Here is a 27,020-nt window from a genome sequence, read left to right on the forward strand (position 1 = left end):
CTTGACACATCTAAGGTATCATTTAGATAGTGAGTTAAGACGAAATAAGTTGAGATGAAAATTAAAAATTAAATAAAATATTATTAGAATATTATTTTTTAATATTATTATTATTTTAAGATTTAAAAAAATTAAATTGTTTATTATATTTTATGTGATAATTTAAAAAAATTATAATAATAAGATGAGATGAAATATTTTTACTATACAAATAAGGCCTAAAGACATGAATGATGTAAAAATCAGCCATATAAACTCACTTAAAAAAGAATACCGATATTTAATTTCTTTTTAAATGATCATACTGAACTCCATAACAATGTTATAAATCAAATGCAAAATAGGAAAAAATAAATTAAAATCTCCCATTCGCCCATGAGAACGGTGACCAGTGATAGAACAGTCCCCACACCCAAAACGACAGACACTACTGCCACCAACCACCCATACGACCGATCACCTAAGACCAAAATGAAGGTTGGTGGAGCTTGCTGCGTGCTGAGTAGCTCCACATGTCATTGTCACCATCCTTATCTTTACGCCACACCCACCACTGAGAGGCTACACTTGAAAACGGGTCCATCCCACCACACTCGCATTTCCCTCCTCAGAACCTACTCCTCCGATCTGCCTCCTCTCTCTCTCTCTCTCTCTGTCTCTCTCTCTCTCCGGTTGGCTATCGTAACCACTAATCCGTGTGGACTCCTTTGTACATTTGTCCACAGAATCAACTAGTCTCAATAAAAATAACAACGGCAGCAACCGCCGCCGCTCCCAGATAAATTCCTATAAAGGAAGGAGGGAGGGAGATTGAGGGCCTCACGCAATTCCACCAGGTCAACTCCATTTCCATTTGATTGTTTCTGATCTCTGAGAAATTATTTTTTGAGGTACGTGTAATTGTTAGCGAATCGGCAAAAATTTGTGGAAAGCTTCATTTATTGTACGCTCTATCCTTCCTCTCACATTTTTGTTTTTTATTTTTCAGTTCCTCTTCCCCTCGTTTTTTTTTTTTTTTTTTAGCGATAATTTGCTCAGTTGTAAAAATAGTTGATTGAAATTGCTTGGTTTTTCAGGGAAATAAATCTCGAATAAAATTGGAGATATTTAGCCTTGTCTCTCTGTCTATAAATTAACAAATTCCTGGAACATTGATCGAGTTACTGCCGAATTCGAGCTAGTCTGACAGCGAGAATGGAGACCAAGGTTGCACAGAGTTTGCTACTCCCATCGTGGAACGGTTTGGAGAAGATGACAAAGGAACCAAGCTGTTCGGTGCGGTTTTCTCGAAAATTCAGGGAACAAGACAAGCCTCAGGTGCTGATATCCGCTCTATTGCAGCCTAAAACGAGGATTTCAAATCGGTACAGAACGGTGTCGTTGGAGGTTTCCTGTTCTTATAAGAACTTTCCAGGTATTTTGCAAAGGAATCAATCATTTACGTGCCTTTTAGTGTAAGGCTTTTATTGTTTTGGAGTTTTTTTGCTTCTTGATTTCTGAAATTAATCCAATGATTGAACCAGAACCAGGACCTGCATGGGTCACCACAAAAAAAAAAAAGGTCATAGAAAATGATGCCGGATCTAACTGTCATGAATCTGTGATTGTTTCCTCCAATCTATAATTTTAGCCACACCATGATTAACTTGCGTATTTAAAACCAGATCAGTATATTGTGAATTAATGACACCATGAGTCCATAACAGTGTGAATATATACCAAAATAAGTGTTTGGGGTAATGCAAAATTTACTGAGCTCCTGTAGAGAACTAAAGGTATGTTATTTTCAAGTGGTATTACTGTAGCTTAAGGTGCTCGATGCACAATGGTTGTTCACAAGATCATAGAAGGCATCTAGGATGTGTCAGAATACGTATGCAGGAATGAATGAGGAAAAAAAGGATCCAGAATTCGTATTCAGGAATGAATACGCTAAAAAGAGTCCAATGGTATTGTTTTTCCTAATCATTGACATTCGCTTTCAACATAGATTTTCTTTTTTCAGAAAAAGCGCTTTTATAAAGCTCTGATTGCCATTTGAATTGTCATTATACTATATACTCATGTGGGGTTCAATTTTCCTGAAGGTCTTTGAGGGCACTGGCCACCGAAGTGTTTCCTTAAAGTTCACGTTCTTTGATCTCAACCATATTAGGGACCTGTTGAATTCGGATGTGCTAACTGAAAAGATCTAGTTGGATTGCAATCTTTAATGAATTGGAGCACATATTTTTGTGATCTTTAATGCAATGACAGGATACTTGAGAATGATATATTGGTTAGATGGTTTAAGGGAGTTATTGAGGTTTTTTTTGGCATATCTAAGAATGGAATGGTGTTTTGGTCCTCTCTCTTCTCTAAACGCGACTGTCGTGATCGTGGCTATTTTCATTTTGTGTTATTGACCTCTTATATTTAATATTACATTTGCAGCTTCAATTTTGGAATCTGGAAGCTTTCAAGATCCTTTTGATGAAGCTCCAATTTTGAAGGTATGGCATAACTTCCCTTTTTCTAGTTTAATTTAGTGTGTGATGAATGATGACATAATACACTTATCATTTCTTTAGTATGTCATTTTTGTATGTTAAATGGTAACATAAACTATTGCCTCAAATTTAAAACACTTGAGGGGGTTCTTTATCTAGGGGACAGCTTTGAATATTTTTCTTACTGGAAGTTAATAAAATTGCAGAAAAAGTCACAGGAGATCAAGACATATTTAAATGGACGCTGTATATATCTTGTTGGTCAGTTTCTTTATTTCAATCCAAGTTCTTTGTATTGACAGAGCCATTTAATTATTCGGGTACTTGAACTGTACAAATGTAAAAATGCAGGTATGATGGGATCTGGGAAAACGACAGTGGGCAAGATTTTGTCACAAGTACTTGGTTATTCCTTTTTCGACAGGTTTGTACTCTTGAGTTCTTATTGTTTGGCTGTTTACTCAAAACATTTCCCCCCTAACTGGCTCTGGAAAGAATGAGGAAAGGGAGACATTTTCTTTAGGGTTGATGTTATCATGTTATTTTGTTTTCCCTGATGTTTACCTCATTCTTTCCAAGGGTTTGATGGGAAAGCTTAAATAGTGAGGAACTCAATTTTCAAGTGGTAGGATTGACTCTCTAAAGTTGCAGCAAGTGATAATTTTGAATCCTGGTACTAAGAATTGCAATAAACGCGAGGACTCTGGTCTACTTTCAGTTCATAGGATAATGAATTGAAGTTGTCCAAAAGTTGTATCACTTGCTTGTCTTGCTCTTCCCATGCATTGGTCTACTTCACAGGCACAATGTATTTCCTGCTGACTACTACTGCATTTTTATTTATTTGTGAATACTCCAGTGACACGCTGGTGGAGGATGATTTTGATGGAGCTTCTGTAGCTGAAATATTCAAGCTCTATGGAGAAGGCTTCTTCAGGGAAAAAGAGGTTAGTTGCGAAGTACTGCTATCAATACGTTTCCTGCAGTTATCAATACGAAGTGCTGCTATCATGTTTCTTTCTTTCTATTTCCACCCTCCCCAAAGATTTTTTTTTTTGCAAGTTGAATCATATCATTGCCTTTTCTCTTTGTTCCCTTCCCCTCATTTTTTTATGAGCTTACTTGTTAAGGGCATATCAAAAGGATGTGGAAGTAAAGCATTGATGTGTTTGCTCATATACTCTGGATAATCATGTTTGATTTTGGTAGCATTTAGATGCATTCCTTTAAATATTATTTTTATGGTCTGTACACATGAAAATTATAATTTTCATGACATGATTGTATATATATATATATATATATATTTTTAATTTTGGGGGTTTTCAATATATTTATGTTGGGGATTTGTGCCTCACCTTGAGCAGACAATGTGCTTCAAATTGTCTGTACACATGAAAAGGTTAATACTTCAACTGGAAACAATAAACATGCTGTAATGGGGAAATTGGAAGAGGGAGGTGCTGATAATAGGAATCCTACTTTTCTGCATGCCATTCAGGATTGAGAACTGGAGTCAGTTCGTTTCCTTGATTTGTTATATACTAATTCCCTTCGAGTGGTGCAGAAAAGAGATTCTGTTGGAGATTGGCACAAAGTGAAACATGAAGCTTGATTGTTTTAGGCAACTTTGAGAGGCAATACATTATCATTTCTCCAGAATGTTGAATTTTTTTGTGGATGAAAAGTTTGGTAAATTCATGAAAGTTTTAAGGGGAGACTGGTATTATAAAATCTCGGATGAATTGATTGATTATCTTCCTCTATATTGTTTGATTGCAGCAGAAATGTGGTTGCTTGTTCTCTCTTTTTGGGTTCAATGGGTGAGACTGAAGAGGGTGGTTAACTTGCTTCTTGGAAAAGAAAGTTTGGTGGTCATAGAAGTCGTTAAATATGGAATGCTATTCCACATTTTCTTATTTGGTCCATTTGGAGAGTATGGAATAATCGGGTGTATGATGGTGTAGAAAATTATTCCATGTCCTTAAGGCCTCGTTTGTTTTCGGAGATGAGATGAGATGAGATGAGATTAAAGTTAAAAAGTTGAATAAAATATTGTTAGAGTATATTTTTTAATATTATTTTTGTTTTGGGATTTGAAAAAGTTGAATTGTTTATTTTATTTTGTATTGGAAGTTGGGAAAGTTGTAATGATTAGATGAGATGAGATGAGATGAAAAGTTTTCCCAAAACAAACGAGGCCTAAGTCGTCTGTTTTGAGTTTCTTGTGTGATTAGCCATTGACTCTAGGCAGTATTCCCATCGTCATATTTCCTTGATTTTTTCTTCTTTAAATCTCAGATTGTAATTATCTAGGGTAAAAGGCATGATGTATTTTTTTGTATGTCTTTTATATATATATATTTTGAAAGATTCGTGTCAGTATACGGGGTTGTAGAAAAGAACTGTAAGGTTGTTCCATAGTTTACTATGAAGTAGTACATGTGCTTGCACGATAATGTATCACGAAATATTTAGGTTGAAGAAAGTAACATGCAATGCCAGCCTTATCCTTGTATTCTGCACTTTTAAAAAGTAAATAAAAGTCGGTGGTTTTGTAACCATCAAAATCAATGATAATATGTGCAGACACGATTTAGTGTCTTGTGGTGCTTATGTTTGTCAGCCCTCGATATGTTCTGCTAATTACCACTTTTTTCCATCTTTTACTGCTTCTCTTTTGTAATCAATTATGACTATACGCCCATGCCTTTTAGACTGCGGTTCTGCAAAAGCTGTCTCTAAGGCCTCAACTTGTTGTTTCTACTGGTGGAGGTGCAGTTACTCGGCCTATCAACTGGTAATAGCAAATATACAAGTCAAAAATAATTTTCATCATCTGTTTTGTCATTTGTCACTTGATTGCTCATATAACTTGAGTAAAAGAGCATGTCTTTATTTGGTTATATCAGGAAATATATGCAGAAGGGTATAAGTCTCTGGTTGGATGTTCCTTTGGAAGCATTGGCCCGTAGAATTGCAGCTGTAGGAACTGGTTCTCGCCCCCTTTTGCATCATGATGCAGGAGATGCATACACAAAGGTAGGCCTTTGTCTTCCATGCAGAAAGTTCTCAGCAATATAATATTTGATCTTTCATATAGTAATGGTTCTGATTGCTGGTATGTTGTGTCATTTTACTTCCCTGCAGACTTTCACGCGGCTGTCTACTCTTCTGGAAGAGAGGGGTGAAGCATATGCCAATGCAAATGCAAGGGTTGCCTTGAAAGGTATGTGAACTTAGGGGTGCTCTTATTTTAGGTTGTTGCCATGTGTAACCAAGAAAAAGGAAAAAACATACTGTCGTTCCTTGGAGGCTTGTTTTTTTCTTTCGGGTAGTCATAATAAGCAATGATAAACCATGCCATGCAATAGAGTGATTAAAATAAAATTTTTCCTTATGACTTGCATTCTCGTTTTTTAAAGTTGAGATTCACTTCATGATGGGCATTTTAAATTTGCCTGGCTGCTTATTTAACAAGTGCTCAAAGCTAATGTTTTCATTTTGCAGACATTGCTACTAAACTAGGACATAGAGATGTATGCAATCTCACTCCGGCTGAGATTGCAATTGAGGTCTCTCTCTCTCTCTCTCTCTCATCATTGCAGTTCATGCATTCTTAGCTAATGAGTGCTGCCACTTTTTCTTCAGTAATTTGAAATATGGTTTTTGTAATATGTGTTCTTATTTTCTTATTGCTTAGCTAGTTTGACTTTGCATTTTTCCAGGCACTCGAACAAATTGACGGCTTTCTAAAGAAAGAGAATGGGCATTTTGCATTCTAGTTCAACGAGCTTCCACCTAATGCCTATTTTAGTACCTCTATTGTTTTTCTTTATATTTGGGTGCGGCATGCCATGTTTCTATTTTTAGCAACGGAACATGGCATGTATTGTGCGTCTATATGTATGACTAGGGGGGGTATGGCATGCAAAGATAAAAAATGAAATGAATACCCTTGATGTTTTCACTGTAAAATAAGAAAGGTGTCGCAGTGCAGTTGTATATGACGCAAGGATTTCAATGTTATTATATTTATGGGAAATTCCTTAAAAATAATTTAGGCCCCGTTTGGTGGTTTATGTTTTAAAAGCCCATTCTTGGATGGTTGCTGTTCTTTTTCATCTTAAAGTTGTGTTTGGATGTTGAGCTGAGCTGAACTGAGTTAAGTTCTTTATGAATAGTCGTGAGTTGAGTATGTGGAGTGACTTATGTGAGGTCTATCTAAAATGAGTTTAAATGTGTTTGGATGTTAAGTTGAGTTTAATACTATTTATGAGAAATTAAAAAAGGTTGTGGGTCTCACGTATAAAAATGTGTTGAGTTAAAAAATGTTGTGGGTCTCACGTGTAAAGAAGTTTTGAGTTGAGTCGAGTTTAATAATTTGAGAGTTGGGTGTTTGAATGTTAGACTCGGTTTAAAATTAGATTGAATTAAGTTGATTTTAGCCGAACCTTGCGACGAAACAGGATCTAAATTTCACTCCAATTTTTTAGAGCATTCCCTCGAACCCATTACTCAGTGCTGACTGACAGTAGGATGATGCGTAGAAAGGTGGACTGTTTGTTGAGAAGGTAGGCTTGCCCTTCTAGACATGGACCCTCCTCATCTGAGCAGAGTAGCCATAAGCTGCACGTACCAACTTATTTGAATAAATCGCATACTCAAAACATTTTACAGGTTACTCAGTAATTAGAGATTAAGTTCGATGCTGCATCTGCAGATCCAAAAAATATTTTTTTTTTAAAAGTCCTCCAGGAAGCAAAAAGAACTTGATAGTTGATATGCTCATGAGATAGACCTTTTTCCATATAATCTGATTTCGTTTCGCTAAATTATCTGATTACGCGAAAGAAGAGGAGTTGCCATGATGCTACTATAAATCAAGAAATGCAACTGTACTTTTTGGGGCTTTACACGATCCATTTCCATCCTGTAGAGTGGGAGTGAACGATATGCCCAACACCCACCACCATCACCACCCTTATATAATATAGAATCAATAATTGACGTTAGCCATGAAGTCAACCTTTGAGAAGAATGCATGACAACACTTGGGGGGAGGATTTTGTTGGAGGGGAGGGTTGTCTATATGTTAATAGCATATAAGTGGGGAGATATGATACTCTATATGATAAGGATAAGGATAGGTGGTGTATGAGATCTCACATTGCTTGGGAATGAGAATTTCTTGCTCTTTATAAGGTTTCAATGGGATTCCAATTGTATCATTGATTAATCATTTTGAAATATAGGCCATGTAGTTTGAGCCTTCTATTGGGGCATTACAAATGGTATCAAAGCCTTTCCTAACCATAAATGTGAGACTTGAGTCATGTCACCTACGACGGACTGGCCCGACAAGGATGTTGAGAATTTAAGGAGTAAATTGTGATATCCGATATGATAAGGATATATGGGTAGGTGGTGTATGAGATCCCACATTGTTTGGAAATGAAAAGTTATTGTTCTTTATAATGTTCTAATGAGACTCAAATTATATTATTAACTAGTCTTTTTGAAGTATAGGCTTGTGGTTTGGGTCTTCCATTGAGGCGTTAGAAGATGTGCTTTAAGCTAGAGCCTATGTATTCTTGTGTGTGTGTGTGTCCCCTATGTTTATGCTTTCTCTAGGTGGATGGCCAAGCGAGATCAGAGCCTAATGAACGACAAGAAAGCCAAGAACAAGACATGATTGATTGTAGCTCCATAGAGGTGGTGGGCTTTTGTTACACAACAGCATGTGATGGGAGATGCATTACATCTCGAAATGGGAAGAGTAATGGGTGCTGAGTCATGATTAGAAAGTTGAAGCATGAGGGACATGTAAGAGAATAAGCGATTCTACGTTCCATTCTAGTTTTGATAACTTTTTGGCACTCGTGCAGTTTGGCATATCTACAGTTGCCAATCTTACTTTTTTATTCCTAAATATTTAGGAATTTTAATTGAAAGAAAAATGGAGATAGTGCAGATGCTTACATGGAGAGAAGGAAATATTTCTAATGAATAAGCTCAATCGGACAAAAGCAAGCTTGAGCCCAGCAAAAAGCATACGGAAATTAAAAGCACATTTGAACAATAATACCTATTGAACAAACCCACTCATTTTCTGGGGATCCCCCAATTTCATCACCTACGGTTTACAGAATAGTGTAACATAAGATTTCAGCTCCAAAATCATTCATCAATAGAAGATTTTGTACAGATATCAGTATATAGACAGCAAGAGTAGAAAGACCTTTGGGTGCACGTCTGGCGAAGGAAGGCCGTAGACCATCAGATGGTGACCATGTGAATGGCCCGGCTCTGCTGTAACTGTTGTTGGTATTGTAAGTAGGAAACCATGGGCTTGTTTATTCTTTTCTATTCTCGTACACAACGACCTCTCCGTTTCCCAGAAAAGAATTCCATCAGCCATTGCCTTCTTTACGTGCGAGTTGCAATTTTAATGGAAATTCTTGTTCCAAACAAATAAAGAGAAGCATGCCAGTTTGACTTCATTGAGGAAGATAAACACAAAACCCCAACATCTGCAGGACTCCAGATAATCTCAATATGATAGTTGAATAAGCTTTTGATATAATCATATATTCCACTGTTATCGAATGTGAAGAGCCCGCTTTATTCTAAAGCCACCGTGTAAATCTTTTCAAAATGTCCAGGAGGGAGAACATGAGGTATGAATATGGAAGCTGTTGCAGATATGGTGAAGTTGAAGTGTCTGAACCATAAATCATGATAGAAGATGCAAACGATGGTCAAGCGAAAAAAACAAATATGATGAACAAAACTGGGCGGCAGATCAGATACATGAAATCAGCCTCCCATTGGCTGGTGTAAAGCAAGGCTCTACACCTGATCCTGTTCAAAGGGGAACTCAAAAGACAATGGTGCAACCCGGTTATTCTGTCATAATCACTTGCCCATCTTGGTTCGGAAATTTCCTTTGTTGGGCTTGTGAAAGATAAGTTGATATTAGGTTTCTGATGAGAAATAAACTTAAGCAAAAGCATGAAAAAACCGCATGAAATCAAGATTCAGAAAGTAATTTCATGATTTTGACATTTATTATACACGGAAATTTGTTACAGAAAGCCCTCGAAAGATGACAACTGGGATAACTTGGAACTTATATACAAATGCATAAACTTGACATGGCCATTGAAAGTGCCCATTATATGGAGAATAGTAGTGCATAGAGTACACTTTGAGCAATTCTTGTTATTTTTAATCATGAAATGGTTTTAAGCAAATGACCTGACATGAATCAGAAGGAACTTTTCCCAAGACTTCCATAAGATTGCAGTAGCAGCTAGTGTAGATGACAGCTTAATGATAGAATCATGTGGCTCTTGCTACTCCCACACAAGGATTGGATACTGGAGAACAGAGAAGGAAGAATATAGAACCTGCATTACATTCTACTTTTAAAAAACTAATGCCTTAGGAATAATTGAAGAATTAAGTGCAAATACAGCATATAGCAATAAGATAAGAAATGTAGGAATCAGTTATTAATGCAATACATCCACATAAGGGGGGGCAGCTCTGAACGGGTACAGTTGCATCTGTCATATTATATACTAATGGATCTAGTCCCTACCCTTTATAAGGTTGTTGCTTGACCCATTACACCATTAAGTCATATGGTAGAATAAAAGAACAGAGCACCACACAATCATCTCCTTACTAACCACCACCAAAGCGGCAGTCATGCCCTAGATCTTTTCTTTTTTTATTGGCACGGTGTCTGGGAACAGCGTCCCGACTAATCCCAGGGTGCCCAGGCCCTTTCCCGCAAGTGCATCTTGGGTAATTCAAGAGAAAAATCTTCCAGTCTGATGGCCTCTAGGAATTGTTTGTACCTAAGAAGATTGGAACCTTAAACTTGAAGGAAGTATACCAGCAAGACGACTTTACCACTTGAGCCAACCCCTAGGAGTTGTCATGCCCCAAATCTACCACGGAACCAGGTATCATTCCCTTTTCAAAACTGTTATAGTTTTGAACTTGATCAATACTTGTGCTCTTGCAATCAATAAGAATTTAATATAATTCTAAGATTATACATAGCTATCTTTGAAAAAAAAAAAAAGGTATAAATCAAGCAACATTGAATTGATTTTTGTCAAATTGGCTACATAGATTCAGTACATGAGCTCTGGCTACACGGTAATTAGGATAGAGAGATTTGGCTTAATAATAATAATAATAATCTATATAGACTATAGCGAGGAATGTAGCAACACCAAAGCCAAAATAAATCCATGTCACTCCACCAGTTGAGGTGCAACCGTGCAAGGCTCAAAAAGTCTTGAAATTTACGTACTTTAGAACACATATTGGCAAGGCAAAAAATCTAATACGATCATTTTTTTTTTTTGTTAAGTATAATACGATCATACATTAATGAACAAGGGGTTGAATGATATAAATGAAGGGCGGGCTGGAATAGTTGATAAATGAAGCCCAAAATTCTGATTTGGAATGTTAGGGGGTTGAATGAGATAAAGAACGCCTCCGAAGAAGATCTTTGTTAAGACAATGGAAGATGGACATTATTTGTTTGCAGGAAACAAAGTTGAAGTTTATTACAAGAACTATTCAGAGTATTTGGAGTTGCCAGTATGTAGGGTGGTCATACTTACCTTCGTAGGGAGCTTCGGGTGGAATTCTGGTTATGTGGGACAAGAGGATGGTGGAGAACATTGAGGAATTTGTGGGAGAATACTCAGTGGGGTGTTCCTAAAATTCTGTAGATGGTTTTGAATGAGCCTTTTCTGGGGTTTATGGCCCTAATTTGGATAGTGAACGACGGTTGCTTTGGGATGAGTTGGCAGGCTTATGTACTTGGTGGGAAGTTCCTTGGTGTATTGGTGGGGATTTTAATGTGACAACATTTCCTAGTGAAAGATCGAGGGAGGGGGCGACAAAACAATGCTTTGGTGGAATTCTTGGATTTAATATTCGAGGTAGAACTCATGGACTTACCCCTCATGTGGCTCTTGCTACTCCCACACAAGAATTGGATACTGGAGAACAGAGAAGGAAGAGTATAGAACCTGCATTACATTCCAATTTTAAAAAACTAATGCCTTAGGGATAATTGAAGAATTAAGTGCAAATACAGCATATAGCAATAAGATAAGAAATCTAGGAATCAGTTATTAATGCAATACATCCACATAAGGGGGGGCAGCTCTGAACGGGTACAGTTGCATCTGTCATATTATATACTAATGGATCTAGTCCCTACCCTTTATAAGGTTGTTGCTTGACCCATTACACCATTAAGTCATATGGTAGAATAAAAGAATAGAGCACCACACAAACATCTCCTTACAAACCACCACCAATGCGGCAGTCATGCCCAAGATCTTTTCTTTTTTTATTGGCACGGTGTCTGGGAACAGCGTCCCGACTAATCCCAGGGTGCCCAGGCCCTTTTCCGCAAGTGCATCTTGGGTAATTCAAGAGAAAAATCTTCTAGTCTGATGGCCTCTAAGAATTGTTTGTACCTAAGAAGATTGGAACCTTAAACTTGAAGGAAGTATACCACCAAGACGCCTTTACCACTTGAGCCAACCCCTAGGAGTTGTCATGCCCCAAATCTACCACGGAACCAGGTATCATTCCCTTTTCAAAACTGTTATAGTTTTGAACTTGATCAATACTTGTGCTCTTGCAATCAATAAGAATTTAATATAATTCTAAGATTATACATAGCTATCTTTGAAAAAAAAAAAAAAGGTATAAATCAAGCAACATTGAATTGATTTTTGTCAAATTGGCTACATAGATTCAGTACATGAGCTCTGGCTACACGGTAATTAGGATAGAGAGATTTGGCTTAATAATAATAATAATAATCTATATAGACTATAGCGAGGAATGTAGCAACACCAAAGCCAAAATAAATCCATGTCACTCCACCAGTTGAGGTGCAACCATGCAAGGCTCAAAAAGTCTTGAAATTTACGTACTTTAGAACACATATTGGCAAGGCAAAAAATCTAATATGATCATTTTTTTTTTTTTTTGTTAAGTATAATACGATCATACATTAATGAACAAAGGGGTTGAATGATATAAATGAAGGGCGGGCTGGAATAGTTGATAAATGAAGCCCAAAATTCTGATTTGGAATGTTAGGGGGTTGAATGAGATAAAGAAACGCCTCCGAAGAAGATCTTTGTTAAGACAATGGAAGATGGACATTATTTGTTTGCAGGAAACAAAGTTGAAGTTTATTACAAGAACTATTCAGAGTATTTGGAGTTGCTAGTATGTAGGATGGTCATACTTACCTTCGTAGGGAGCTTTGGGTGGAATTCTGGTTATGTGGGACAAGAGGATGGTGGAGAACATTGAGGAATTTGTGGGAGAATACTCGGTGGGGTGTTCCTTTAAAAATTTTGGAGAAGGTTTTGAATGGGCCTTTTCTAGGGTTTATGGCCCTAATTTGGATAGTGAACGACGGCTGCTTTGGGATGAGTTGGCAGGCTTATGTACTTGGTGGGAAGTTCCTTGGTGTATTGGTGGGGATTTTAATGTGACAACATTTCCTAGTGAAAGATCGAGGGAGGGGCGACAAAACAATGCTATGGTGGAATTCTTAGATTTAATATTCGAGCTAGAACTCATGGAGTTACCCCTCATGGGAGGTGATTATACTTGGTCTAACAACTAAGTCTAGTCAAGGCTGGACAGATTCCTCATTTCTCATTCATGGGAAATATAATTTCCAGAATTATGTCAGAAACGACTTCCTCGGGTATTATTCTGATCACTTTCACAGTGTTAGATTTTGGAGGAATTCCAAGGGGTAGAAGAGCGTTCAAATTTGAGAATATATGGTTAAAAACGGAGGGGTTAGTGGAATTGGTTAGGCAATGGTGGAATTCATATCAACTAGAGGGCACCCCGAGTAAGATATTGGCTGGAAAATTGAAAGCTTTGAAGGTGGATTTGAAGACATGGAATGAATAGGTATTTGGTAATGTAACTTTACAAAAAAAGAATCTCCTACAAGAATTGCAAAGATTGGAGGGTGTAGAAGATGAGAATGAACGCAAAGGCCAAGTTGTCTCAGAGGTAGAAAGGTTGATATTAATGGAGGAGATCTCGTGGAGGCAAAAGTCAAGGGCATTGTGGCTTAGGGAGGGGGATAAATGTACAAAGTATTTTCATCGAGTTGCAAACTCACATAGGAGGTTTAATGCCATAGAGCCCATGACTATAGATGGAGGCTTATCATAAGATCAAACAGTAATTAAAGATCATGTGGCTGCACATTTGGAACAATTGTTGACGGAACCTTATACATGGAGGCCAAAAGTAGATGGCCTAGCTTTTGAGGCCATTGATCAAAACAATATGGTTAGGTTAGAGAGACCATTTAAAGAGGAAGATGTATGACTAGTAATTAGAAAAATGAATAAGGATAAAGCGCGAGGCCCAGATGGCTTTACTATGGCATTTTCCCAGACTTATTGGGAGGTGGTGGGAGGGGAAGTTATGCAGGTTTTTTAGGAATTTTTCTCGTTTGAAAAATTTGAGAAAAGTTTAAATACTACTTTTATTGCACTTGTCCCTAAAGAGGTTGGTGCAATAGAGGTGCAAGATTTCAGGCCTATTAGCTTGTGGGCAGCATGTAACAACTAATTGCCAAGGTTCTTGCCAATAGGATGAGCACAGTTATGGATAAGATCATCTCTAAGTCCCAAAATGCATTTGTGAGAGGAATACAAATATTGGATTCGGTTCTTATAGCTAATGAATGCTTGGACAACAAGCTTAAGTCGGGAGTACCGGCTATATTATGTAAAAATTGGATATATATAGAGAAGGCCTATGACCACGTCAATTGGAATTTTCTGTTTTATTTGATAAATAGATGTGGTTTTGGGGAAAGATGGAGGGCGTGGATGATGCATTGTGTGTCAACGGCTCGTTTCTCAGTTTTTGTAAATGGTGATCCTGTGGGTTTTTTTAATAGTTCGCGGGGGCCACGACAAGGTGATCCACTATCACCACTCTTATTTGTTCTTGTAATAGAGGCTCTTAGTAGAATGGTGTCGGCTGCTGTAGAGGGGAGGTTTTTCAAGATTTCTAGCGGGGGCTACTAACCATGGTTTTCTCATATCTTGTTTGCAGATGATACGTTGCTTTTTGTGAGGTAAGAAACATTAGAGGATTGGCCAACATATTGGGATGTGTGGTTTTATCGCTGCCATTGAAGTATCTTGGTCTTCCGTTAGGAGCAACTTTTAAAGCCAAAACAATTTGGGAGGAGGTGCTAAAGAAATTAGAGTGTAGGCTGGCCAGGTGGAAGACGTTATACTTATCGAAATGGGGGTGGATCACACTTATAAAGAGCACTCTATCTAACCTTGCCACATATTTCTTGTCTTTATTTCCCCTTTTGGCAAGCATTGCATATAGAATTAAGAAACTCTAATGTGATTTTCTATGGAGTGATCTAGGTGATGAGTTTAAATTTCATCTAGTTGGATGGGATAGAGTATGTACTCCTTTGAGAGATGGTGGGTTGGGGGTCTGCAATGTTAGGTTATTTAATAAGACTCAATTAGGGAAATGGTTGTGGCGTTATATTCACGAGAGGGAAGCCTTATGGAAATGAGTGATTGATGTAAAGTATGTGCAAGGGGGGGTTGTATTCTAATGAGGGAAGGGGGGGTGTTGGGTTGTGGAAGTATATAAGGCAAGGGTGGGGGGGATTATTCGAGTAACACTAGGCTATGTTTGGGGGATGGCAGTAGAATTAGCTTTTGGGATGATGTGTGGGTGGGACATACAGCTCTTAAGGATATTTATCCTAATATTTTCAGAATTGTACGAGAGAAGGAAGTTATGGTGGCTGATGTGAGGGCAATTAGTCATGGTTCACAAGTTTGGAATATCAACCTCACTAGGCATCAATGTTGGGGTTCCAGTTGAAGACACAATGGAATGGAGACCTTCTAAGACAAGGAAATTCTTGGTACGCTCCTTCTATGGCAGACTTTCAGCTCAAACTAGACCCAATTTTCCGTGGAAGAACATATGGAGGGGTAAAGCACCTCCCAAGGCTGCGTTCTTTGTTTGGACAGCAGCTCTAGGGAAGATCCTAACTATTGATAATCTAAGAAGGCGGGGACTCATAATTATGGACTGGTGTTGTATGTGCAGAAATAGTGGGGAAACGGTAGACCATTTACTATTACATTATGATTTTGCAAGGGACATATGGAATTACTTTTTCAGCAAATACCTCCGGTGTACTTGGGCTATGCCTATCTTTATCAATACAATTACTTATAAAAAAAAAATAGCATAATGACATATCTTATCCTTAACCCTAAAATCCTTTTATGGATTCCACAACTCCAAGTATGAAGATAGTATCAGTATATACCGATACTAATAAAATATAGTATCAATATATCATAGACAGTTTGCAAAATATTATACAATTTGCATCATGTACAGCAGTGGAGATATAAAGCATAAGCGAAGAATTATTACCTATAGACTTTAAAATTTTGCTTTCACCAGTTTCTGAATTATTACCAAAAAGTCTAATCTTTCACACTCTACCATCTAATCCCAACATCAACATTAATGAAACAAAACTTGACACAGAGAATCATCATAAAAAAAGCCAATGGAATACCTTTATATCACACGGAAACAGCCACGCAGTGCACGATGGACGACCCACTGGGAACGGACCGAACCTTCTCCACCCACCCAATCTTCCCCCACAGCTCTCGACCATCCTGCCTCTTCTCCACCCCAATCTCCGCACACCAAATCTCCGTCTCTTTCACCCTCCCCCTTCCCTTCTCTTCCCACACCACCACCAGATTCCCACCCACATTGGCCATTGTTGCGCCGCACAGAAATCTGGGCAGCCCATTCTCCACTCCCCTCAGCTCCCTCCACTCCTTTTCCCTCCCATCGAACCCCCGAATCTTCCCCAAGAAGTCGTAGCAGTACAAAATCCCATCCACAACGCAAGCCCTCCCTCTCCACCCCAAGTCCAGCTCGCTCTCCACGCTTTCCCACTTCCCGTTTCTCGGGTCGTAAACGATCCCACCACGGTCCGCCATCGCGTAGATCTTCCCGTCCACTACCGCGCTCGCGTGCATCCACTTGTCCCGGACCTCTATCGGGCTCGGCACCGCTTCCCACTTCCCGGTCCTAGGGTCGAACGCCTCGGCCCAGTGAGTCGAACGGGCCCACGTGTCTACCACGCACCCACCCATGACGTAGATTCTGCCGTCCACGACTCCCGCTGCAGAGAACTCGCGCCCGACGCGCATGCTGGTGGTGGGCAACCACTTGTTGAAGCGGCAGTCGAGGGCCCAGACGCGAGAGGTAGGAACATCGTTGGTAGACCCACCGAGGACGTAGATAGAGGAGCCCAGGGCGGCATAAGAGGAGCCCACGGAAGAGGAGGGGGCAGGTGGGACCGGGACAAGGGAGCGAGGGTAGTCTTGGTCATTTGTGCGGCCGAGAGAGAACCAGAGGGAAGGAGAGAGAGGAGACCGGATAGAGAGGTAGAGGAGGGGTTCAGTGGACTGTAGGAGAGAGCGTGCGGTAAAGAAGAGAGGGGAAGAGAGGAGGGACCGGATTGGTTTGGAGACGAGGGATAGGGTTGGGTGGAGGGACCGAGGTACTCGGGCAAGGCAGTTCAGAGCGACGTCGTCTGGGATCGACGGTATTAGGAGTGGCGGTTGTTCGCTGCAGGCGGGGACGGTGGAGGAAGACATGATTTTGGGAGGAAGGGGCTAGTGTGTAGTGAAGAGGTAGTTTGGGGGGCGGGGGGGCTTTGGGAAATTCAGCCCATATTTAAATAACTTTTATAACTTTTAAATTGATGAAAAATATAACTTATAATTTTAAAATTTATAATTTAAATAATAAATTTGTATTTTAAAAGTTGTTTATTATTTAATAAATATGTATCTAAAATATTTTTAAAATTAGTTATATTAATTTTTTTTAAAATATATAGATTTTTGATAAAAGATTCAAGTTAGTGCATTTTAAAAAATTATATTCTCAATTTTTTTAGTTGGTTAAAGTACTTTTTATAAATTTATTAAATATTTTTTTTTCTTTAAAAGAGGTTTTAAATAGTTAAAAGCACTTTTTAAGCTTTCAAACTCAATTCCAAACAAGCTCTAAACTCAATTCAATTAACTCTTCGCACCACATTTTTTTATTTAATAACTTTTTACATGCGGCATTCAAAATATTTTTTATTTTTTTATAAATATATTTAAATTCATTTTAATATTTAAACACATCTAAATTTATCTTGTGAAATGGAGTTTGTAGCTTGCTTGTTATCCTCTCGCTTTTCACCTGGCCCTTTAGTTTTTACTCCAAATATTTTAATTTGAGAATTGAATTTGTAGTTGGGAGGGATTGAAGATATAATTTAACAATTTATATGCGGCTTGGACCCAATTTGCTCGTACATGTCAATCTGCCCATTGGGGGTGGCCAAAAAATCTGTCAGCTCTGATTTCGACCAACGTCCGCTTTGGAGAAATCAGAGTTTGGAGTTAGAGTCAGAGTTACTCCGAAAAAAATGACGGAGTTGAAGCCGGCGTTGGGTCTAACCTCCGAACTCCAACTCCAATATCTAAATTAAATATATTTAAAATTGCAATACTAGTGTTAGACATCTGAGTGGCCTAATGGTTGAGAAGGTATTTTGTAATTTTTTTATTTTTATAAAATGACAACGTTTTCTACCCTTTATATATTCATATTTTTCAAAACCCTAATCCTATATTGCCTTCACTCCTTTCGGCTTCCATTACACATTTCCTCTGTTTTCTCTCTACCCTATGCCACTACTCTTTATGTCTTTGCTTCTCTTGCTCGTTGGCTGTGGACGTCAACGAAGAGGTTTGAGACTAGGGTTTGGAATCCTACTCATTTTCGATTGCTCTGTTGAGAGATCCATGTTTTGAATTAGATTCTACCAAAGCTTTTCTAGGGACTAGGGTTTCTATCGTTTTCCTGCATCGTCTTGTGCGGCTCATACAATTTTTTTAGTTTCGATTGTTGTTTTCCTGCCGATCTAAGATTTTGATCTCGAGAAGGGATATGTGCTACATTCAACATCCTTTTCATGTGGTTTAATTTGTCTTGATATCATATTTAGTTGGTTTTAGGGAAGTGAGATTTTGGAGAGTTTTTGTTTTTCAATTCCTCTTTGGGCAGGTCCATCCTATAGATGGAGTTTAACGGACACCAATAGGAAACTACAACTTCAACATTTCACAAAAATAAAGTTTACACTTGCTCACACCATAGTAAGGGCATTTTAGACAGATTTATGTAATCCTACGTATAGGAAACACCCACCCCTCCCTTCATGGGAAATCCCTTCGACAAAGCATCCCTCCCTCCCTTCAATGGAAAATGACCTTGAACCGCTGCACGGCGTACGCCAATGGAGGAGACTGGCGCACCCCTTCTAGTCCATAAAACTATCAATATCCAACAAAGTTCTCAAGACACACATTCCTAAAACCTACCCATCCACAAACACACAAAAGAAAAGAAAAGAAAAGAGAGAATCTGTCCTCAGCTTCTTGAAACCAAAATGGATAGTCGGTGAATATGATTTCTTTAAAGCAAACAAAACTCTATAAACTGAAAAAATAAACTGTGTCATATCTGCTCTTGGAGCTTCATGAAATCAAAATGGGTAGCAGTTGGGGGTTGGATATAATTTTAGGGGGGATATTGGGATTATTGTAGTTATGTTGATAATTTTGTAATGACAGGAAGGATCAGTTGGCAGTGATCGAAGGAGAGAGAGAGAGGAGCTCGAGGGGTATTACAGTGGCCTGATCTGAGTTTGGTGGCTTGAGGCATCGGATTTCGGTGGCCTGGTGAATTCGATCTTACTTTCCCCCTCTCTCTCTCTCCTTCGACTGAAACCCTTCGAGATTCATCAAGCCACAAGTTTTGATTTTAAGAAAAATGGATTTCAATATATGCGTCTCTGTTGCTGCTGGGATTTTCGTGAGCCTTGGAATCCATTATCGTCGGATACCACCGCCGCAAGTGGCCTTCATCAAAGCCGATAAGTCTTTCCCTCGATCTCTTTCACTCTCTGATCTCTCTCCGCTGACGACAAACCAACGGCGAGGCTCCAACAAAGCTTCGGTTATCCTCCACCGCCATAGCCCCAATTTCATCAGAGAGAGAGGATGAGAGGGAGTGAGTGGAAGTCCAAAATTGTGTGTGGTGAACAAGAATAGAGAGGGAGCGAGAAAATGAGTGAGAGAGAGAGAGAGAGAGAGAGAGAGGGGTTTCGTTGGCTTCGACAGAAAGTGAGTTCCTTTGTCACGCAGCACATGTTTGGCCCTTTGTGGGCTTTACATGGCCTCTCCTATTGGAGTCTGTTATTTGAAACTTACTGGATAGTCTTGTGTGAAGTTATTCTATTTGTTTTTGGCAATCAATTTTGGATTGTTTTTCTTTCTAGGGGTAGAAAATCATATTTAGATTTTTTTTTTTTTTGTGGCGATTTCTCTCACGTCTGCTTCGATGCTTCGACTTCGACTCCGATTCCGACAACTCCAATTGGAGTCGAAGTCCAAGATGACTGCTAAATCATAGTTAGAGGTTGAAGGTGGGCTTTCCGACTTCGTCGGAATCAGAGCCCACCCCTACCATCCATTGGATCCAATTTCTAAACCTAAAATCTTTTTTCCACTTCACACCTCAGTTTAAAAATATCATTTTTTTTTTCTCTTCGTAGTTTTCTTTGTTGGGTTATCTTATATTGGTTATGGATAAGACTGGTGGTCACTTTATAAGTGTAAGAGAAAATCTCACGCGTTAAGCTAACTTTTAAGATTGAGAGAGTTTATGACCACTCAACATTCTCTAATCCCATGACCTCTTTTGATCTAGGTATGGTTGAATTTTTTCATCACCACTATGCCTTAGAATTAGAGTACCATACCTATTGGTAGGTGCAAATGAAATTTATGGAGGTCGGGATGAGGCTTACATAGTTGTCCCCACCTGTACAGCAAGCTTGCTTTCAATATTTCTATTGAGTTATATTCTATATTACATTTATATTTCATTGGGCTGACATGATTGTATTTATTAACTCTTAGTTTACCTCTTTTTTTTAAAATGATGATTAGATTATAGTATCACATTAAAATGTGAATAAAATAAGGGTATAGTGAGCATTTACTTTATTATTTTAGGTCTTTTTTCCTAAAATGTAACATTAACTTACTCTAATTAGTGTTCTTATAGATTGGTAATGATCTGACTAGAACTATTCGACACTAATATTCAACCATGGACCAACTTGGACTTATGAAATTGGTAAGTCATAACAAAATATGTGGTTGCTTATTTTGATGGCAATGTGCATTGAATAAAATGATTTGCTTGGTTATATTAATTAGAGCAGTGCTGGTGTACCGCCCAACTTTGACAGCCGGCGTGCCCACTAGTACAAATTTTACATTTTAATTTTTTTTCATATTTTTTTTCATATATTTAAATATATTTAAAAAATAAAAAAAATATAACAATACACTAAAAGTCAATTTTTTAATGATTAAATAAAAAAAATTAAATACATGAACCGTCAAAATAAAGAGGCAAACTCATGGGCATACTAGTATTTTCACACTAATTAGTGTAATTCTCCAAGACCGTGACTACGTTAAAATGTGATCATATCATATCATTAATATTTAGAGAAAGCAATTGTTTTAAAAGAAAATCTCCAAATATAATTTATCTAAACCATTTCCCTAATGAAGAGCATTTCATCTTCTTAACTCTTTCTCTCAATCATTTCATAGAGATAGAGAGAGATTTAACCCTATCGTTCCTCTTCTAATTAAAAGACTTTATTCCACGTCCTTCAACCTTCCTCATGACCCTTAAGGGATACTTCCAAAATGGGAAGAGCGTTCATTTTGTTCAGACATTTTATCATTCATATAGATGTGATAATCTATAAGCGAGTTTTAATTGAATTTGTTAATGCACGTTAATCGAATTGGGCAAATCTTATACGAGTTTGTGCCATTTTATAGTCGAATCAAACCTTTTGTTTAGGAATAGTCTATCTAATTGTTTATCTTTATTCGTAAATTGAAACGATGAACGCGAAGAATTAATATTATGAATTTATGATGTGATGCAACTTCAATCAAGAAAGTAAAGAAGATCGAAGAAGGAAAGAAGAAAAAACTTCTGATATTATTCAACCTACATTGTACATCGAGTTACCCTCTATTTATATACAATTGAGTTAAAAGACTAAAAACAGAAAGGTAATTAAACTATTTAGTAAAGACTAAAGTGGAATTTACAACTTGGACTAAAATGAAATTTACAACTGAACAGTATTTGCAATAGTCCCCTTCAAGATGAATGTACATAATATATATCATTCATCTTGGTCAACAAAGAATGAAAAATATTAGAACCAAGAGACTTAGTTAACAAATCTGCAAGCTGATGAGAAGAGGAAACATGCAGTGTTCTGAGCAATCTAATTCAATATGTTTTGTTCTCTCATGAAAAACAGGATTGGCTAAAGATGGTCGAGAATGAGGCTAATGAAAATCAGAGAGCAAAGACTTTAAGCATGTTAATTCACAAACTACATATGCCATAGATTACTATTCAGCTTCTGCAGAAGACCTGGAGACAGTGGTTTGCTTCTTGGACTTTCAAGAAATTAATGAATCACCAAGGAAAACACAATATTCAGAGATGAATCTTCTTGTATCAAGACAACTTGCCAAATCTGAATCAGCAAAGGCTTTTAAATGAACTTTAGATGAAGTTGGAAGAAAAATACCTTGACCTGGTGCCATCTTTACATATCCGAGTATTTTGAGAGCAGCTTGCATATGAGGAACTCGAGAGGATTCAAAAAATTGACTCAAATAATGAACTGAGTAAGTGATGTCTGGCCTGGTATGAGTAAGATACAATAACCTGCCTATAAGCATTCTATAGGCAGTTTTGTCTTCAAGCAACTTTCCATCAGATTTAAAAATGGAAAATTAACTGGATTAGAAGCCCACATCAGATAGCAGCTCTAGTGCATATTTCCTTTGGCAGATAGAAATGCCCTTTTTGGATCAAGCTATTTCCATCCCTAAGAAATACTTGACAGGACCTATATCCTTTAGTTAAAATATGCACCTAGAGATTCTTTAATAGTCTGAACAACAGAAATGTCACTACTGGCCAATAATATGTCATCTACAGGTCTGATGGCCCCTAAGAATTGTTTACACCCAAGAGGATTAGAACCTTAAACCTGAAGGAAGTATACCACCAAGATGCATTTACCACTTGAGCCAACCCTTAGGGATTGTCATGCCTCAAATCTACCACGGAACTAGGTATCATTCTCTATTCAAAACTGTTATAGTTTTGAACTTGATCAATGCTCCTGCTCTTGCAATCAATAAGAATTTCATATAATTCTAAGATTATACACGAGCTATCATTGCAAAAAAAAATTGGTATAAATCAAGCAACATTGAATTGATTTTTGTCAAATTGGCTACATAGATTCAGTACATGAGCTCTGGGTACACGGTAATTAGGATAGAGAGATTTGGCTTAATAATAATAATCATAATCTATATAGACTATAGCGAGGAATGTAGCAACACCAAAGCCAAAATAAATCCATGTCACTCCACCAGTTGAGGCGCAACCATGCAAGGCTGAAAAAGTCTTGAAATTTGCATACTTTAGAACACATATTGGCAAGGCAAAAAATCTAATACGATCATATTTCTTTTTGTTAAGTATAATACGATCATACATTAATAGCATAACGACATATCTCATCCTGAACACTAAAATCCATTTATGGATTCCACAACTCCAAGTATGAAGATGGTATCAGTATATACCGATTAAAATAAAAGATAGTATCAATATATCATAGACAGTCTGCAAAATATTATAAAATTTGCATCATGTACAGCAGTGGAGATATAAAGCTTAGGCGAAGAATTATTACCTATAGACTTTAAAATTTTGCTTTCACCAGTTTCTGAATTATTACCAAAAAGTCTCATCTTCACACTCTACCATCTAATCCCAACATCAACATTAATGAAACAAAACTTGACACAGAGAATCATCATAAAAAAAGCCAATGGAATACCTTCATATCACACGGAAACAGCCACGCAGTGCACGATGGACGACCCACTGGGAACGGACCGAACCTTCTGCACCCACCCAATCTTCCCCCACAGCTCTCGACCATCCTGCCTCTTCTCGACCCCAATCTCCGCACACCAAATCTCCATCTCTTTCCCCCTCCCCCTTCCCTTCTCTTCCCACACCACCACCAGATTCCCACCCACATTGGCCATCGTCACGCCGCTCAGAAACCTGGGCAGCCCATTCTCCACTCCCCTCAGCTCCCTCGTCGCGCCGCACAGAAACCTGGGCAGCCCATTCTCCACTCCCTTCAGCTCCCTCCACTTCTTTTCCCTCCCATTGAACCCCTGAATCTTCCCCAAGAAGTCGTAGCAGTACAAAACCCCATCCACAACGCAAGCCCTCCTTCTCCACCCCAAGTCCAGCTCGCTCTCCACGTTTTCCCACTTCCCGTTTCTCGGGTCGTAAACGATCCCACCACGGTCCGCCATCGCGTAGATCTTCCCGTCCACTACCGCGCTCGCGTGCATCCACTTGTCCCGGATCTCTATCGGACTCGGCACCGCTTCCCACTTCCCGGTCCTAGGGTCGAACGCCTCGGCCCAGTGAGTCGAACGGGCCCACGTGTGTAACACACACCCACCCATGACGTAGATTCTGCCGTCCACGACTCCTGCTGCGGAAAACTCGCGCCCGACGAGCATGCTGGGGGCGGGCAGCCACTTGTTGAAGCGGCAGTCGAGGGCCCAGACGCGAGAGGTAGGAACATCGTTGGTGGACCCACCGAGGACGTAGATAGTGGAGCCCAGGGAGCATAAGAGGAGCCCACCGAAGAGGTGGGGGCAGGTGGGACCGGGACAAGGGAGCGAGAGTAGTCTTGGTCATTTTTCAGGCCGAGAGAGAACCAGAGGGGAGGAGAGAGAGGAGATCGGATAGAGAGGTAGAGGAGGGGTTCAGTGGACTGTAGGAGAGAGCGTGCGGTAAAGAAGGGAGGGGAAGAGAGGAGGGACCGGATTGGTTTGGAGACGATAGATAGGGTTGGGTGGAGGGACCGAGGGACTCGGGCAAGGCAGTTCAGAGCGACGTCGTCTGGGATCGACGGTATTAGGGGTGGCGGCTGTTCGCTGCAGGCGGGGACGGTGGAGGAAGACATAATTTTGGGAGGAGGGGCCGAGTCTCCGAGTGTGGAGTGGAGATGTAGTTGGTGAGTTGGGAAATTCAGCCGTTTGGAACATGAGAAATTTAATTTTTTTAAATAAAGTGGGATGGGATAAAAATTAAATATTATTTTTATTTTAAGATTTTAAAAATTTAAATTATTTATTTTATTTTTATATAAAAATTTAATAAATTTGTAATAATAGGATATATGAGATGAAAAAATTGTATTGAATCGGTGTATTCATAACTTTGGGCTAGTTTGGTTCTCTATTATTCATTATTTTTTATTACCAATTTATAATTATTTTATGTTTTTTTTATATGAAACTATTATATATTATTATTTATTACTATTCAATACTTTTTTATTATTTTTTTTATCATTATTCACAAAGTATTTGAAATTATCTCAAAAACCAAACACAATCTTAAATAACTAAACTCAATTCAATTTACTCTTCTTTAGACTCATAATCTTTTTCGACTTAAAATTTCTTTACATGCAAGATTTATAATATTTTTTAATTTTTTATTAATATATTTAAAATTACTTTAATATCTAAACACATTTAAATTTATCTTAAGTGAGTTTCATAAAACTCAATCTACTATCTCATCTCAATAATTTATAAAGAATTTAATTTATCTTAATTCAACTCAATATTCTAACGGGCCTTAAAATTATTAAACTTGGGCTAAAATTATGAAGTGGGCTCAATAGTTGAAAACTACTATCCCAAGGCCGAACTTATGGAAAGGAGTTTGCAACCTGCTTGTTATCCTCTCGCCTTTCAGCTGGCCCTTTGGTTTTTACTCCTTCAAGTATTTTAATTTGAGAACTGAATTTGTAGTTGGGAGGGATTGGCGATACAATTTAACAATTTATATGCGGTTTGGACCCAATTTTCTCATTCATATCAATCCGTCCATTAGGATGGGCAAAAACTCTGCTGGCTCTAACTCTGACCGACCTCCGTTTTGACTCCAATTCTGACGAAGTTGTAAAAATCGAAGTTCGGAGTCGGAGTCAAAGTTACTTCAAAAGAAAATGTCAGTCGGAGCCAGTGTTACGTCGTTTTCTACCCCTTATATATTCATCTCTTTAAAAACCCTAATCTTCATTGCCTTCACTCCTTCCAGCTTCCATTACACATTTCCTCTTTTTCTCTCTTCCCTATGCCGCCAATCTTTATGTGTTTGATTCTCTTTCTTTCTTGTTCTCTCGCTCGTTACTTGTGGATGTCAAAGAAGAGGTTTTGAGACTAGGGTTTGGAATTCTACTTATTTTCAATTGCTCTGTTGAGAGATCCAGGTTTTGAATTAGATTCTGCTAAAGCTTTTCTAGGGACTAGGGTTTATATCATTTTTTTGCATTGTTTTGTGTGGCTAGTACAATTTCTTTAGCTTCGATTGGTGTTTTTCTATTGATCTAGAATTTTGTTCTTAGGAAGGGATATGTGCTACGTTCAACATCCTTTTTATGCGGTTTAATTTGTCCTGATATCATGTTTAGTTGGTTTTAGGGGAGTGAGATTTTGGAGAGTTTTTGTTTTTGGCAATTAGATATTTGGATTGTTTTTTTTTCTAGGGGTGGAAATCATATTTGGATTGGTTTTTTTTTTTTTGGTGATTTCTCTCACGTTCGCTTCGATGCTCTGACTCCAACTTCGGCAACTCCGATCGGAGTTGAACTCCGACTCTAATGGGAGTCGGAGTTCGAGATGACCTCTGACTCTAGGTCGGATGTGGGCTTTTGGACTTCGTTAAAGTCAGAGAGTTTAAAAATATTTTTTTTTTCTTTTTTCTTAGTTTTTTCTGTTGGATTATCTCATATCAGTTATGGACAGAGTTGTTGGTCACTTTATAAGCGTAAGAAAAAATCTCACCCGTTAAGCTAACTCTTAAGATTGAAAGAGCTTATGACCACTCAACATTCTCTAATACCATCGCCCCTTTTGAACTGGATATGGTTGAAATTTTTCATCACCTCTATGCCTTAGAATTAGAGTACCATACCTATTGGTAGGTACAAATGAAATTTATTGCGGTCAGGATGAGGTTTACATGGTCGTCCCCACCTGTACAGCAAGCTTGCTTTCAATGTTAGTATTGAGTTATATTCCATATTACATTTATATTTCATTGGGTTAA

At 38.3% G+C, this 27,020-nt stretch overlaps 2 protein-coding genes and 1 pseudogene across 7 annotated transcripts; 1 reads left to right on the top strand and 2 right to left on the bottom strand.

Annotated features, from left to right (window-relative positions):
* The first annotated feature begins 562 nt into the window (after nucleotides 1-562).
* On the top strand, nucleotides 563-6,581 carry LOC108982000 (shikimate kinase, chloroplastic-like). 3 transcript variants are annotated; one of them, XM_035693194.1, is made up of 11 exons: nucleotides 563-943; nucleotides 1,077-1,414; nucleotides 2,434-2,492; nucleotides 2,696-2,750; nucleotides 2,841-2,913; nucleotides 3,349-3,436; nucleotides 5,207-5,289; nucleotides 5,402-5,531; nucleotides 5,640-5,718; nucleotides 6,000-6,064; nucleotides 6,218-6,581. In XM_035693194.1, the coding sequence occupies exons 2-11, from the start codon at nucleotides 1,195-1,197 to the stop codon at nucleotides 6,272-6,274; spliced, it is 909 nt and encodes a 302-aa protein (XP_035549087.1). In that variant the 5' UTR covers nucleotides 563-943; nucleotides 1,077-1,194; the 3' UTR covers nucleotides 6,275-6,581. The 3 variants fall into 3 exon arrangements, with proteins under 3 accessions (XP_035549087.1, XP_035549084.1, XP_035549092.1); XM_035693191.1 differs by having other exon boundaries at nucleotides 563-890; nucleotides 6,218-6,571; XM_035693199.1 differs by having other exon boundaries at nucleotides 563-836; nucleotides 6,218-6,571.
* A 3,029-nt stretch (nucleotides 6,582-9,610) lies between these two features.
* LOC109019236 (F-box/kelch-repeat protein SKIP6-like) lies at nucleotides 9,611-17,319 on the bottom strand. Of its 4 annotated transcripts, none has more exons than XR_002000728.2 (3): nucleotides 16,168-17,319; nucleotides 11,484-11,554; nucleotides 9,611-9,871 (listed from the first exon to the last, which is right to left on the bottom strand). XR_002000728.2 is itself a non-coding variant. In XM_019001491.2 (2 exons), exon 1 carries the CDS (start codon nucleotides 17,267-17,269, stop codon nucleotides 16,175-16,177), a length of 1,095 nt encoding a protein of 364 aa, XP_018857036.1. In that variant the 5' UTR covers nucleotides 17,270-17,319; the 3' UTR covers nucleotides 9,611-9,871; nucleotides 16,168-16,174. The 4 variants fall into 4 exon arrangements, 2 of the variants coding, with proteins under 2 accessions (XP_018857036.1, XP_018857034.1); XR_002000725.2 differs by having other exon boundaries at nucleotides 9,611-9,901; XM_019001491.2 differs by lacking the exon at nucleotides 11,484-11,554.
* A 6,157-nt stretch (nucleotides 17,320-23,476) lies between these two features.
* LOC109019237 lies at nucleotides 23,477-24,928 on the bottom strand (annotated as a pseudogene).
* Between the last annotated feature and the right edge of the window lie 2,092 nt (nucleotides 24,929-27,020).

Source organism: Juglans regia, chromosome 1 (genome assembly GCF_001411555.2).
Source record: "Juglans regia cultivar Chandler chromosome 1, Walnut 2.0, whole genome shotgun sequence".
Lineage (NCBI taxonomy): Eukaryota > Viridiplantae > Streptophyta > Magnoliopsida > Fagales > Juglandaceae > Juglans > Juglans regia.

Coding starts and splice junctions, on each gene's coding strand:
- LOC108982000 (XM_035693194.1), top strand. CDS start 1,195: ATGGAGACCAAGGTTGCACAGAGTTTGCTACTCCCATCGTGGAACGGT. Junction 2,751..2,840: donor ACGCTGTATATATCTTGTTG/GTCAGTTTCTTT, acceptor GTAAAAATGCAG/GTATGATGGGATCTGGGAAA. Junction 3,437..5,206: donor GCTTCTTCAGGGAAAAAGAG/GTTAGTTGCGAA, acceptor CATGCCTTTTAG/ACTGCGGTTCTGCAAAAGCT.
- LOC109019236 (XM_019001491.2), bottom strand. CDS start 17,269: ATGTCTTCCTCCACCGTCCCCGCCTGCAGCGAACAACCGCCACTCCTA.